The 14,075-nt window shown below is 32.3% G+C and overlaps 1 protein-coding gene across 2 annotated transcripts in view; it reads left to right on the top strand.

Annotated features, from left to right (window-relative positions):
* The window catches only part of SOS2 (SOS Ras/Rho guanine nucleotide exchange factor 2), an 88,054-nt gene that overhangs the window by 67,999 nt on the left and 5,980 nt on the right, over positions 1 to 14,075 (top strand). For both annotated transcript variants that reach the window (XM_063090772.1, XM_063090773.1), the window contains 5 exons: positions 2,302 to 2,419; positions 3,641 to 3,813; positions 6,250 to 6,366; positions 7,582 to 7,843; positions 8,363 to 8,404. In XM_063090772.1, coding sequence (XP_062946842.1) covers positions 2,302 to 2,419; positions 3,641 to 3,813; positions 6,250 to 6,366; positions 7,582 to 7,843; positions 8,363 to 8,404 — 712 coding nt within the window. The remainder of the gene's footprint in view (positions 1 to 2,301; positions 2,420 to 3,640; positions 3,814 to 6,249; positions 6,367 to 7,581; positions 7,844 to 8,362; positions 8,405 to 14,075) is intronic.

The raw sequence follows: 14,075 nt of genomic DNA, 5'->3' as shown, positions 1-14,075 counted from the left end.
TTTGCCCCTTCAGAACCAATCACCATTCTAAATTTTATGCTCATAGTTCTATTGCTTTTTTCTATAGTTTTACTGTTTGTATCTCCAAATAATACTGTTTCATTTTGCATGTTTTTTAATTTATCTGAATATGACTGTTCATTGATTTTTTCACTCAACATTATATTCCTAAGATTCATCCATATGGTTTCTTGTGGATATAGATCATTCTTTTTCATAACTGTATGATACTACAGGAATAAATTTACCAAAATTTATTGATTTATTCATTAGTTAATGGTCATTTGGGTTGTTTCCAGTCTGGGACTATTATTAACAGTATTGCTGTGAGTATTTTTTACATGTATCCTGGTGCACACACAAAAAAATACTCTAAAAGCAGAATTTCTAGAAGTAGAATTGCTGAATGATAAGATATGAATGTCTTCAGCTTTACTAGGTAGTGTCAAATTATCTTCCCAAGTAGTTGTCCCAGTTTACACTCCCATAAGGTATACATGAGATCCAGTTGTTTCGCATTCTCACCAACACTTGATATTGTCAATCCTTTAAATTTTTCTAGTCTTGTTTTGATTTATACTTCCCTGATTTCTAATGAGTTTGAACCTCTTTTCAAGTGTTCGTTCTTTGTATTTCTTCTTGGAAATTTCTTGACTCTTCGTTGCGTTTTTTTAGTGGATTTGTGTGAGTTCTCTTATATTCTGGATTCTAATTCTTTGTCAGTTATGTGCATTGTGCATGTCTCTTCCCAGATTGAAGCTCCCCTTTTCACCTTTTTTATGATGCCTTTTGATGAACAAGAATTCTTAATGTAGTCAAATTTACTTATTTTTTCCTTTGTAATTTATTCTTTTTTGGTGTTTTGTTTAACACATCCTCCCCTATTGTCCTAATGTGTTGTCTTTTTCATTAAATCTTTCATCCAGCTGGTAATGAGTTTTGAGTATGTGGTGAGCTTGGAGTCTAATTTCACTTTTTTGTTCCATATGGCTACTCAGTTGCTCCCACACATTTATTGAAAGTCCATCCTTTCCTCATTGATCTGTAGTGCCAGCTGGGTCATAAATTGAGAATCCACATGTGTGGGCCTGTTTCTGGTCTCTCTATTCTGTTCCTTTCATCTATTTGATTATTCCTATGCCAGTCCCATGTGTCAAAATTCCCATAAGTTTATACTAGTTCTTGATAAAGAAGAATATGGCAGGTCCCTGCTAACCTTATTCTTTTTTGAGAGTGACCTATTCTTGGCCCTTTGTTTTCCTGTATAAATTTTAGAATCAATTTAATCTTCATTTTAAAAAGTGAGAATTTTGATAGGAGTTGCACTGGATCTGAAAATCAATTAGTGAAGAACTGACATTTTTGTAATAATGAGTCTTCCCACTGAAGAGCATGGTGTATCTCCCTATTTGTTTACTCATTTAATAAAGGTTTATGGATTTCTTGGCAGAAATCTCACACTTCTTTTGTTAGATTTATATTGGACTGTTTTTTTAAAATCATGTTTTCTTTATTGATGATATTTAAATGCAGTTGATTTTTACCTATTGGTTTTATATACAAAAACATTGCTAAGTTCTCCATTAACATTTTTTGTGTAGATTTATTGGAGCTTCTTCATGGACAAATTTTTTTCTTTTTAATTCCTAGTCTTTTATTTCTTTTTCTTGTGCATGCTTGGTAGGTGCATGCTTGGTAGGACTTCTGTATGTATAGTATTAAATAAAAGCTACAATGCAGTTCCTTTGCTTTTTCCTTAACTTAAAGGAAATGCATCGAAGGATTCTCCATCAAATATAATGTTTGTTGTGGTTTTTTGGTGCACGTGTATATTCTTTATCAGGTTTAAAATAAAGTAATTAATTTTCAATAATAAAATATAATAATAAAATACAAAATAAATGCCTGTTTGTTTACTGAAGACTTAAGTTCCAGTCTTCTTGCCCCTAAAAATCTTTCAGTGGAAAAATATTTGAATGCTGAGGGATTGTAATTTTTCTTTCCTGCTGCTATAACTTAAAACCCTGGCTAATCAAAATTATAACTGACAAGGTCCTGAGGAAGAATTTTATTTATTGCTTAATCCTCTAATTTATATTAGAAAAATTAAAGGTTTTAGGTTTTGTTTTTATTGATAAAGAGAAGAGAAATCATTCAGGCAAGTGCACAAAGGAATACCACTCATCTCTTAATTTTAAAAACTTTTTTATGTATTTGCAAAATTTTATAAAGTTTAAAGCTCTGTATTCATAAAATAGGATTGAATTATAAAAAATTACACTCAATTTATATATTTTAAAGGCATTGCAGGAAAGAAAACGGAGAATTTTGGATGAAGCTGTGGAATTAAGTCAAGATCACTTTAAAAAATACCTAGTAAAACTTAAGTCAATCAATCCACCTTGTGTGCCTTTTTTTGGTAAGTTATTAAATATGGTTATTATATCTAGAGGGTGAGTGTATTATAGTCAAAAGAGGTCAGTCTTTAGAGGCAGATTGTCCTTATTTTATATCTGAGCTCATCTACTTTTATTAGCTGTCTGTGTCAACAAATAAAACCTAAACTCTCTATTTCCTTATCTATAAAATGAAGATTATGACAATTTATATATAGGGGTGTCATAAGGATTAAAAATATTTTATTGTACTACCTAATACAAAGTCTAGCATATAGTAAGCATTCATGAAATGGTAACTGTTCTTTTTTATAGTATCTATCTTACATCCATAGTGTTTGCTTTCTCTTTAATTTATTAAAGGCTTTTAAGTGATTTTTAAATTTAGAATTAAAACTTTGTTATGTATTATGAAGGAAGGTTTTATAAAGTGAACTTTTCTTAAATACTATTGAAATTGAATGATTTAAATCAGGTTTTCTCAACATCAGCAATATTGACATTTTGTGCTAAATAATTCTTTGTTGTAAGGGGTTGTTACATGCATTATAGGATGTTTAGCGGCATCCTGGCCTCTGTTCACTAGGTGCCCGTAACACCCCCAAGTTCTTATAACTAAAAATGTCTCCAGACATTCCCAAATATCCGCTGAAGAACAAAATTGCCCCCAGTTGAGAGCCACCAATTTAAATGAATCAGTAATTATGCATGAAAGAAAGGACTGAAAACTTTTTTATTGTCCTAGAGTGGGAAATACTTACTTTTCTATCTAAATTTTCTCTGAGAAAACAGAGTTTATAAGTCTGTTGTCTTATTAATCAAAATTGGCTTAAAAATTAATTTATTGATCAATAATCATTTAAGATCACTGACATTACATATTTGCAGTCAGCTATTAAAATGTTTGATTAGAATAGATCTAACACATTTAGACTTTGTGAAATTAGGCTTTAGGAAAGCTTAATTTGCCATTTCTTAGACTAGTAGCCTTTATTTTAGTAAAGGCTAGTAGCCTTTATTTCCTTTTTACTTCATTTATTTCCTTTTAACTCATTCCGTGCTAAAAAGAAATTCTTAATGAAGATCTGATGATTAAGTATATCAGAGAATTGTCAACATTTTAGGAGTACAATTGCTGAATTATATAGGATGTCTTTCAACTTTACTAGAGCAATTGTTTTCCCAAACGATTGACTAAATAACCAATTTAAAAATAACTTTTCTTTAAATACTTCTTTTTCTAGGAATATATTTAACAAATATTCTGAAGACCGAAGAAGGGAATAATGATTTTTTAAAAAAGAAAGGGAAAGATTTAATCAATTTCAGTAAGAGGAGGAAAGTTGCTGAAATTACTGGAGAAATTCAGCAGTATCAGAATCAGCCTTACTGTTTACGGATAGAACCAGAAATGAGGGTAAATATTTTCTCTACTTATCTTTAAAAGAGAACATATTAAATCCTGTATGTTCTTAAGAAATATCATAATCACACATCATGCTATTTATTTTGCTATGAAAATGAGTTAAGAATAATTAGTAGATAAAGCGGTGTTAAATATTAGATACTCTGCCCTGTCTGCGGTTATTAACATTATTAAGTACTTTCTCTTGAAAGTACTGCTTCTTTGTGCAGCTTCTTTGAAGCAGCACTTCCAAAAAGTGAATGACAAAATAGAAGAAGCCTTCTAACTGACATGCATTAAAATGAACATCTACTACTAGTACTACCATTGATTGATAGCTATTTTAGATATTTTACATGTGCCAGTGTAACGTAAAATAATTCATCTCTTCATAAGAACACTGTGTTTAATAGGGGAAGGGTCAGGAGAGAGGTATGAAGCATAGCAGAAGATGATTTTTCTAACATTCTATCAGTTGATGTTCTATTTTGAGCAATAGTATGTAATATTGATTATATTGATTCTGTGGTACCATAAAATGTGGGGTACCTTCTAAATTATGATAAAATGTTTATGTTAAATTAATTTTATTATATTATACTTATTTGAAATTGAGAACTTATTACTGTATAACTATCAACCAGAATAAGTTACCTTGTTATATTAAAAATTGTGCTAAGTTTTTAGACATAGTCTGCAGATTGGGCATATTGAGTGAAAAGAGCCACCATCACACCCACCCTTCTAAATTATGAGATAGTAACTATTCTTTGATCCCAGTTCAGAACAAAGTACAGTGAGGTCCTAAGAAAGAATGACTTAAAGCACCTCATTTATGAAAGCATAGACAGATGCCTGCTCTAAAGAAAATAGTCATAAGCTACTGGTGGTTACCTATTTATATTAAACAATAGAGCAAAGGATGAGAAAATCAACAATACTGCTCTTATAGCTTTCTAAAAGTCTTTAAATTACTGTTCGATCACATGATTTAACCTGAATATAAGAACAAATTGTTTCAGTATTGTCAGAGGAGCAATATAATTTTCTTGAAATTGGCAGAATGCCTGAAAAAATGGGAAAAATTTTATTCTAGAAATTTTAAAACTCATTTTGCCTACTGCTGAAGCTAAAACCTAGTACATATTTTTATGTATGTTTCTAAACCAAAGCTAAATTAGATAATTTGCTTCTAAAGATTTTTCTAAGGAAATCATAAGAGATATAGAGAAAAATTTATGCACAAGAACTTAATAATTATAAGGAATTAATAATTACAATAATAATTATTATAATAATAGCAAAGAACTAGAAAGCACCAATATGAATAACTACCTATATGGGGGATTAGTGAAATAAATTCTGTTCCATGTGATGAAATACTAGAGTTAAATAAAATCTGTGTTGTATAAAATAAGTAAACTGTGGGAAAAAGTTTATTGAATATAAACTAAAAAAAATTTTAAATACGGTGTTATCCCAGTTTTGCAGAAGAAAATTCAATATTCGTATACATATATATAAATGCATATATTCATACACAAAGTAAAAACATTGGAAGGTACTCTATTGGAAAAATATAAACAGTGAGATCTCTGGTCGGGTTAGTGAGATTACTGTTTGGGGGGGTTTTTTGTTTGTTTTTGTTTTGGCACTTTGCTAAATCATCTAAATTTTCTACTTAAAAACTTAAATTTGACCTTAAAATATTTTTTGATAAAGATGAAATATTTTAAAATTAATTTTTAAATTTTTAATTGACAGATACAATTATTTTTTAAATCATGTACAGCATGATGTTTTGAAGTGCATATACATTGTAGAATGGTTAAATTTAGCTAATTAACAAATGCATCATCTCATATAGTTATTTTTGTGGTAAGAGCACATGACATCTACTCTCTTTAAATTTTTCAAGAAAACTATTTAACAAAATATTTTTTGATAAAAATATTTTTTATACTAGAGTTTAGCACAGATAAGTTAACGTTTATAATTGTTCTTGAAATTGCTTTTGAATAGACTTAATCCAGTTTATCTCTAATTTTTTTCTGATTATCAAAATTTCATTGTGGATTATAATAACTATAATTTTATTCTGAAAACTTTTGGTAGCTTACTGGTGATCATCATTTTATTATAATGAGTAGGAATAAAGTTTACTAAAGGATAAGTGATGCTAACTGCTGAGCCATTAAGATGGTAATAAATGAAAATCTGCTCACCTTAATAGAACTTTAAGACTAGAATATATCTTCCACAGAAATTATTGTCTTATTTGAAAGTAGTGAGATTGGAATAAGCAATCCTTATGAACTTTCAGATACTGTGATCTCTTGATTTGTTGATAACTTTTTAGTATTAAAATAATTTTCATGAAAAATTTTAATAGGATTTTATTTTAATAAGATCTAAAACATATATTTGTGAGTATTTGTTTAATTCCAGAGGTTCTTTGAAAACCTTAACCCCATGGGAAGTGCATCTGAAAAAGAGTTTACAGATTATTTGTTCAACAAGTCACTAGAAATTGAACCCCGAAACTGCAAACAGCCACCTCGATTTGTAAGTCCATTATAATTTTGGAAAAATTGTTCTGTTTTTAAAAATAATATTATTTTCAATGTTTAACAACGTATTCCCTTAAAATTGCAATGTAACCAAATAGCTGTTCCTAGGTTTTTTGTTTTGCAGTACTATGCTGATTCTAAAATTATATGTACCTGGGAGAAAATGTCAGCCTTTTGGTTTATCCTCTATCTTAGTACCACTTAGTACCACTTATTTATCTGTCCACTGTTGATCCCTTTTAGTATAAGAGGAAGAGGTGTGAGAAAGTGAGAACCTAACAGGTAGCTGGATAGAGCAAAGGAAATGAAAAGGCCTGAGAAAGAGTTAGCAGGTATATCATGTCTCTACTGGTGTGACATGACTCCTGCAATGAGGCCATGGTCTGTGGTTGCCTCCGAAACCCACCTCTTTCACTAGAATTTGTTGCTACAGTTCCTAGGTATTTCAGGGGTTTGCAGTGGCAACAAAAGTAGTGGAAGACCAACTCTAAGTAGCTGAAAGTAAAGCAAGATGTGGAAATAAGTAAAAACATATACCAATTTTGGGCGAAACAGTAATTGTAAAATTGATATAGTTTCATGTTATTTCATCTTCACAATTGTATGATATAGTTCTTATCCCGATTTTACAAACAAAAAAACTGAGTCTCAAAGGGTTAAATAACTTTTTCAAAGTTGCATAGCTAGATATTGGCACAGTTGAGATTTTCACTCAACTTTTCTGAATCTGAGTTCTTTGTTTTTTCATTAGGTTACTGATGAAGAGTTTTTAAAATGGGGTAGGGATGAGGGTGGAGGACAATGATAGCAATTTTTTTTAAAAGCACTGTTGTAGAGTTTGATCATTTAGTATAAGGAAGGGGTGGAAGAATATTTTTTTTTCTCTGAAGCACAGCAAGTATGTTGTATAAATTATGTTCCCAGTAAATGTAAAATTGATATAGATAATTTGAAAGAGAAGTGTTTAGGTTTATGTGTTTTAGGAGCAAAAAGTTATTTTCAAGAATTTTATTTCTGCTGTTTTAAAAAGAGAAGTCCATCTTAGAATAAAGCCAATCAAATCTAGAAGCTTGTATTAGAATGCTACAGGCTGCTCTTGCAAAGTGGGATTTTATTGCACTTTCTTAACTGTGTATTTAAGAATTTATAAGATAGTTTTAAGTCATAAAAACAAAAGTACATGCAAGTTAATTATGTTTGCTTTTCCTAGCCTAGGAAATCATCTTTCTCCTTAAAATCTCCTGGAATAAGGCCTAATGCAGGCCGACATGGCTCTACCTCAGGCACTTTGCGAGGTCACCCAACACCATTAGAAAGAGAACCATGTAAGATAAGCTTTAGTCGGATTGCTGAAACTGAGCTTGAATCAACAGTGTCAGCACCAACCTCTCCAAATACACCATCTACTCCACCAGTATCTGCTTCTTCAGATCTTAGTGTGTTTTTAGATGTGGATCTCAGCAGTTCCTGTGGTAAGTATTTGATGTAAAGAATCTTGTATTTCAGATAATTCTTCTCATATTATTAAATAGGGAACTATAGAATTCTTTTCAAACTATATTAGTGATAAAAGTGACATCTAAATGTGAAAACACAAGATTAACACAAGAGAATAAAGCATCATTTGTGCATTGTTTATTTGTATTATTTTCTAATTTATTTATTCAACAAAGATTTATTTAGTGCCTTTTGAGCCCCACTACCACTCTAAAGGGAACAATAATAGACAATGAATAAGAAAACAAGTAGTAAGTTCTGTGAGGGAAGTTAAAAAAGAGACTGCAATAGAGAAGCAACCACTTACACTAAGAAAGGAAAAACATTCCAGGTACAGAGAGTACTGGGTTCATTTTTTAAAAAATGAACATGGCAAAAGATAGTGATAGAATTCTGCGCTCTTTGTGTATTACGTGTTACTTTATACAAACATTTAAAAAATAAAAGCATACATGTTATCTTCCTTTTCAAATTAATTTTTCTCATTCCAATAGGCAGCAATAGCATCTTTGCTCCAGTGCTCTTGCCACATTCAAGTAAGTAAGAATATAAGTTGATTCTAATGAGATAACTGTGAAGATCATAATCTGGTTGATTAAATTTGTATTCAGCGTTTTGGGTTTTAGCAACATTTAAAGAATAAGAAATGAAAAATTTTATAAATAAGTTGAATTATTTGCTTACAGCTGTGTACTATTTAAACTTCACTATAGCTTATTTTCATCATTTTATGATCTAGGGGCAGTGTGACTTTGAACAAATTATTTACCTTCTCCAAATTTGTTAAGGATCAAATGAAATAACTATGTAGAACACCTAACACATTATTTGGCACAGACTGAACAGTAATTTCATATCAGTTTCTGCTCCTTCCACACCCCTTCCAATTCACTTTTCCATAGGAATAATATACCAAGTATTTATTAGGTTCCTAGTCTAGTCCTTGATTACTTATTTCTTCACCTTATCTAATTAAAGCAATATTTTAAATAAAGCACTATTCTACCATTCTTAATTATTTCATGATTTTTTAACATAAATGCTGTTAACTTTCTCTCTGTGATTGTTTGTTTAAAACAAGATAACCCAGAAAGGAAAACAGCAGCTTCAGGAATAATTCTGCTGATCTAAAGGTCTTCTGCATCTAGTATAGTAAAATGTATATAATTTAGATAGTAGGAAGATCCCTATCTTATGAAAAAAGTGAGTTTAGTCTTTTAAATATTTAATTTTATATTTAATTTTAATTTTAAGAATTTTTTATCAAAGTGATATATGCATGGAATTTAAAAGGCAAATAGCACTAAAACACTTAAATTAACAGCTTTCTACTCTCTGTCTCCCCACCCCTTTTCTTGTTCTCCAGTGACACCTCCACATTTCTAAATGATGTTTTTATATTGTTCTCTCTTTTGAATCATTAATTTTATACAGTGTTTACTGATTTCCTATTATGGTAGATGAAGATTTCATTCTCTACCCTGCCTATACTTATCACATTTGGGGCAAATATTATTCACTGCTTAGTTATGTAGTGTATACTATGATTATGCTTCCTTTCTTGTACATCTGTTTCCAGAAGTTAATAATTGCCTCATTAATGCTTAAGTTAGTTTGTTTAACACCTATTGCCCAGTTTTCCCATACCCTTTCACAGTAGTTTTCCATAATGTCAGGCCAGTTAAAAGCCTATCAGAATTTTTTTTTTTTTTTCTTTTTATCCTGGAAGCTTCCTTTTTGGTACCCTTTTGTCCTCCTGCTCCAGTTTGGACTGGTTGCTGTCTGAGCCTCTGACCCAGCTGTCATCTTAGAACTTTCTTTCGCTATCATCCTAGAATTCCCTTCACTTACCTCCTGTGTTAGGTCCTTGTTTTTTGGATTCTTTATCTTCTTTCTTGATATGCCTCCTTATTTTTGTAGGGGCACATCCTTCAGTAGTTACCTGAGAAAGGATACATAGGATATTAAGCTTTTAAGTTCTTGGATTTCTTAAAATGTATTACACATTTAATTGTTAATAGTTTGGCTGGGTATAGAATTATATATACTATTTACTCAGAATTTTGAAGGCATTTCTCCACTATCTACTACTTTCATAATTGTTGTTGAGAAGCCTAATACCATTCATTCATTCATTTATTAGTGCATAAGTTTTGAATGCCTGATATGGGTAGGCATTATTCTAGGTGTGAGGGATATGGCAGTGAGCAAAATAGACAAAAATTCTTCTCTCAATGACCTTAAGTTTCAATTTTTTTGTTTGTTTGTTTGTTTTTAGTTAGGATATACTTTAGGGACTCAAAAACACAGAACCTTAAATGAAGTAGAAGTTTATTTCTCACAATAGCCACAGCAAGTAGACAAATCTGCTCCACAGTGTTTTTAAGCTAGGAACGCAATTCAAAATTCTTAAGATGTAGCTTCCATAACTATCTTGAGCTCCTGTTCTAGTTGTTAAATTTTTCAGCTAGCACAAAGGTGGTGGACAGGGAGCTTTGATATAAAAACATGATCTGAGAGTTGCATACATCACTTCTGCTGTCCTCCCAAAACTTAGTCAAATGTACATATCTAGCTACAAGGGAAGCTAAGAAATGTTCTAACTCAGCAGCCATTTTCCTTATGAAAATCCGTGGGATCCTATTACTAAAAGGAAAAAAGGGAAAGGTATACTGGGAGACGGTAGTCTGCTCACACTATGTTCGGGAAACTTTTAGGTTGTTCTCTTTGCTTTTAATGATCTGTACATTCACAATGAACTTCTTTGATGTGAGTGTTTTTTCTTTCATTTTGCTGTCTTAAAATTTAGATAGTCATGTGTCCAATTTCTAGAAAATGTTCTTTGTATTGTTTTGGTAATAATTTTCTCCCCACCATGTTCCCTGACTCCCTTTTTGGAGCTCCTTTTCCTTATCTTATATGTATTATAATCTTATAATCCTAGATTTGTCCTCCAATTTTCTTGTCTTTTTTTTTTTTTTTTTTCTTTTTTATTATTGTTTTATTTTTTGGCAGCTGGTCAGTACAGGGATTAAACACCGGACTTTGATGTTTTCAGTACCATGCTATAACCAGTTGAGCTAACTAGCCAGCCCAAATTTTCTTGTCTTTTATGTCCTATTGTCCATCTCTTTGTTTTCTTGTTCTTTTTTCTGGAGCATTTCCTCACTTTATCTTCCTATTCTTCTATTTATTTTCTTCATCCATCATGATTTTAAATTTCTAAGAATTCTTTCTAGTTCCCTCTGATCATGACTTTTTATATATCATTCTATTCTGGTTTCATGGATGCACTGTCTTCTTTTATCTCTCTTAGGATGTTATATAGTATTTTTGAAAAAAACTTGTTTTGTTTCTGGTATTGTCTCTTTTCTGACCTTTTTTCTGTTAGTTGTAGTCTCTTGTTTTCATGTTGGAAGAATTCCTTTCTTGTCTGGTATCCTTTATGTTCATATTTTAGAGTGAGGGGAGTGATGGAGCAGTGAGAATTTTTTTACGGGGGAAATCCCCAAATGTCAGAATCTATAGGCCTTTTATAGGCCTTTTCTCTAGGCATGTTTAGTTTCTCTAAAGAATAATATTTGAATCATCTGTCTGGGGAATATTAACATGTAATATGAATATATGTATTTTCAGCACAGACTAGTGCCCCCAGTCTGGAGTTTAGATTCTCCGGAGAATAAAACCCCGGTATCCTGCAGGGGTGGGAATGAGGTAGTTGTCTGGCCTCCCTAAATGGGGGAGAGGAGATTGGGGTTCTAAGTGCCCCTTATACAGACTTAACCAAGTCTTCTGTTTCCATGCCCATGCCCTCCATTGTACCAAGTCTTTTTAGCTTCTGAGCCCTCCTTTGCTTCTGTGGGGCAAATATGCTGCTTGTCATTATCACTGTCTGCAGACATTTGGGTTTCATCTCCCTCCATTTGTCTCCTTCACTTACATTATAGTCTGCCTTCATGAATTGGAGCTTCAGCTTCAGATATTTCCTGGCTTTATTGAAGTTTGTGTGTGTGTGGTTTTTTTTTTTTTTTTTTCTTCTGTGGTGGAAATATCTTTACTATATGTGTAGTTTCTTAGTGCTGCTCTAAAAGAACACCATAGACTGAGTGGCTTAAAAGAGCAAAAAAATATTATCTGATAGTTCTAGAGGCTAGAAATCCAAAATCAAGGTGTTGGCAGGATCATGCTTCCTCTGAAACTTGGAGGAGAGAATCTTTCCTTGCCTCTTCTAGCTTCTGGCATCTGGTGGCAATTGTTGGCATCCCTTGGTTCGTGAATGCATCACTTTAATCTCTGCCTCTGTTGTCACATGGCTGTCTTCTCCCTATGTGTCTCTTTGTCTCTTGTCCTCATACAAAGTCATGTCATATTGGATTAGGGCCCACCTTAATGACCTCATCCTAACTTGATTACATCTGCAAAGACCAGGGGTTCCAGGGATTAGACTTCAACATATCTTTTGTGGAGACACAATTCAACTCATAATACTGTGCCATTTTAGAACCAGGAATTCTAGACATTATTCTGAATAATAGTAAAATACATTTTCCATATAAGAAAATTGTTTTGCAATTTAACGGAAAATATTAAAAAGAACTGCATAAAATTCTGAATATCCTGAAATGAATCCCCAAAGAAGAAAATAAAATATTTGTAGTAAATATGAAAAGTCCTCAAACAGAATGAGAAAATAGCAAGACTCCATCAACCAGGACATGAATAGATAGTTCATGTCAAAGGAAGTATATCTTATAAATAAACAGATAACTGTTCTACATCACTAGAAATCTGAGAAATTTTAATTATTCAGTAGTGTATTGCTGTTTTAGTTTTTTGAATTAAAATTTTTTCCTGAGTATGAGCAAGCCTATGTTAAAAGGTACATTGCTTATCCCATGTAAATTGACATATTAATATGACACTTTTGGAAAGCAATCTGAAAATAACATTCACCCCCACCTTTTTATTTTTTGGTGGCAGGCAGGTATGGGGATCTGAACCCTTGACCTTGGTGTCATCAACACCACACTATAACCAACTGAGCTAACTAGCCAGCCCACACCCTTTGTTCTTAGTGATTCAACAGAAAATTGAGTATCAAGTTTGTACCAGCTACTCTGCTAAACACTAGGGATTCAGTAGTGAAAAAGACAAAGTCTCTGCCTTTATTTGTACTAAATACCCAAAAAAGTTTTAGAAAAAGGCACATGCATGAAGATCTTATTGTTCATTCCACTCTCTTGGTTTTTCTCCTTCTTCACATGTAGCTCCTTGGTGTCTCTTGCTGGTTCCTCCTCATCTTTCCAGACTATTAATATTGGAAGTCCCTAGCTGGACTTCTTTTCTTCTCATTCACTTGGTTGTCTCATTCAGTCTCATATCATTTTTATGGTGATACAGTAGTTCTCTCTTATCCTCAATTTCACTTTCTGCCATTTTAATCACGCACGGTCAACCACAGTCCAAAAATATTACGTAGAAAATTCTGGAAATAAACAATTAGTAAATTTTATTTCATGCCATTCTGGATATTGTGATGAAATCTCCCACCATCCTGCTTTGGCCCACCTGGGATGTGAATTATCCCTTTGTCCAGTATATCCATACTGTATATGCTACCCACCCACTGTTCACTTAGTAGCCATCTTGCTTATTAGACTACTGTTGCTATCACAATGTTTGTATTCAAGTAACTCTTAATTTACTTTATAGTGGCCCCAAAGCACAAGAGTTGTGATGCTGGCAATTCAGATGTGCTCAAGAGAAGCCATAAATTGCTTCCTTTAAGTGAAAAGGTGAAACTTCTCAACTTAATAAGGAAAGAAAAAAATTGTATGCTCAGGTTGCTAAGATGTACACCAAGAACAAATCTTCTATCCATGAAGTTGTGAAGAAGGAAAAGGAAATTTTTGCTGGTTTTGCTGTTGTACCTCAGATTGCAAAAGTTATGGCCAAAGTACGTGATAAGTGCTTAGTTAAGAAGGAAAAGGCATTAAATTTGTGGATGGAAGTCATGAACAGAAATGTGTTCTGATTGATGGTAATTGGATTTGCTACTATCCACCCACTGAAGGTCTTGGAATGCATACCCCGTGGCTAAGGGGGGACTACTGTAATTCCCAAGTTTATGTCTCTAGCCAAATCTCTCTCCTGACCTCTAGACTTATACAGTAGTACTTCAAGAATTCATGGAAAAATAGAATGAAA

This window comes from Cynocephalus volans, chromosome 3, assembly GCF_027409185.1.
Source record: "Cynocephalus volans isolate mCynVol1 chromosome 3, mCynVol1.pri, whole genome shotgun sequence".
In the NCBI taxonomy this organism is placed as follows: domain Eukaryota; kingdom Metazoa; phylum Chordata; class Mammalia; order Dermoptera; family Cynocephalidae; genus Cynocephalus; species Cynocephalus volans.
This window is presented reverse-complemented; position numbering and strand designations above follow the sequence as displayed.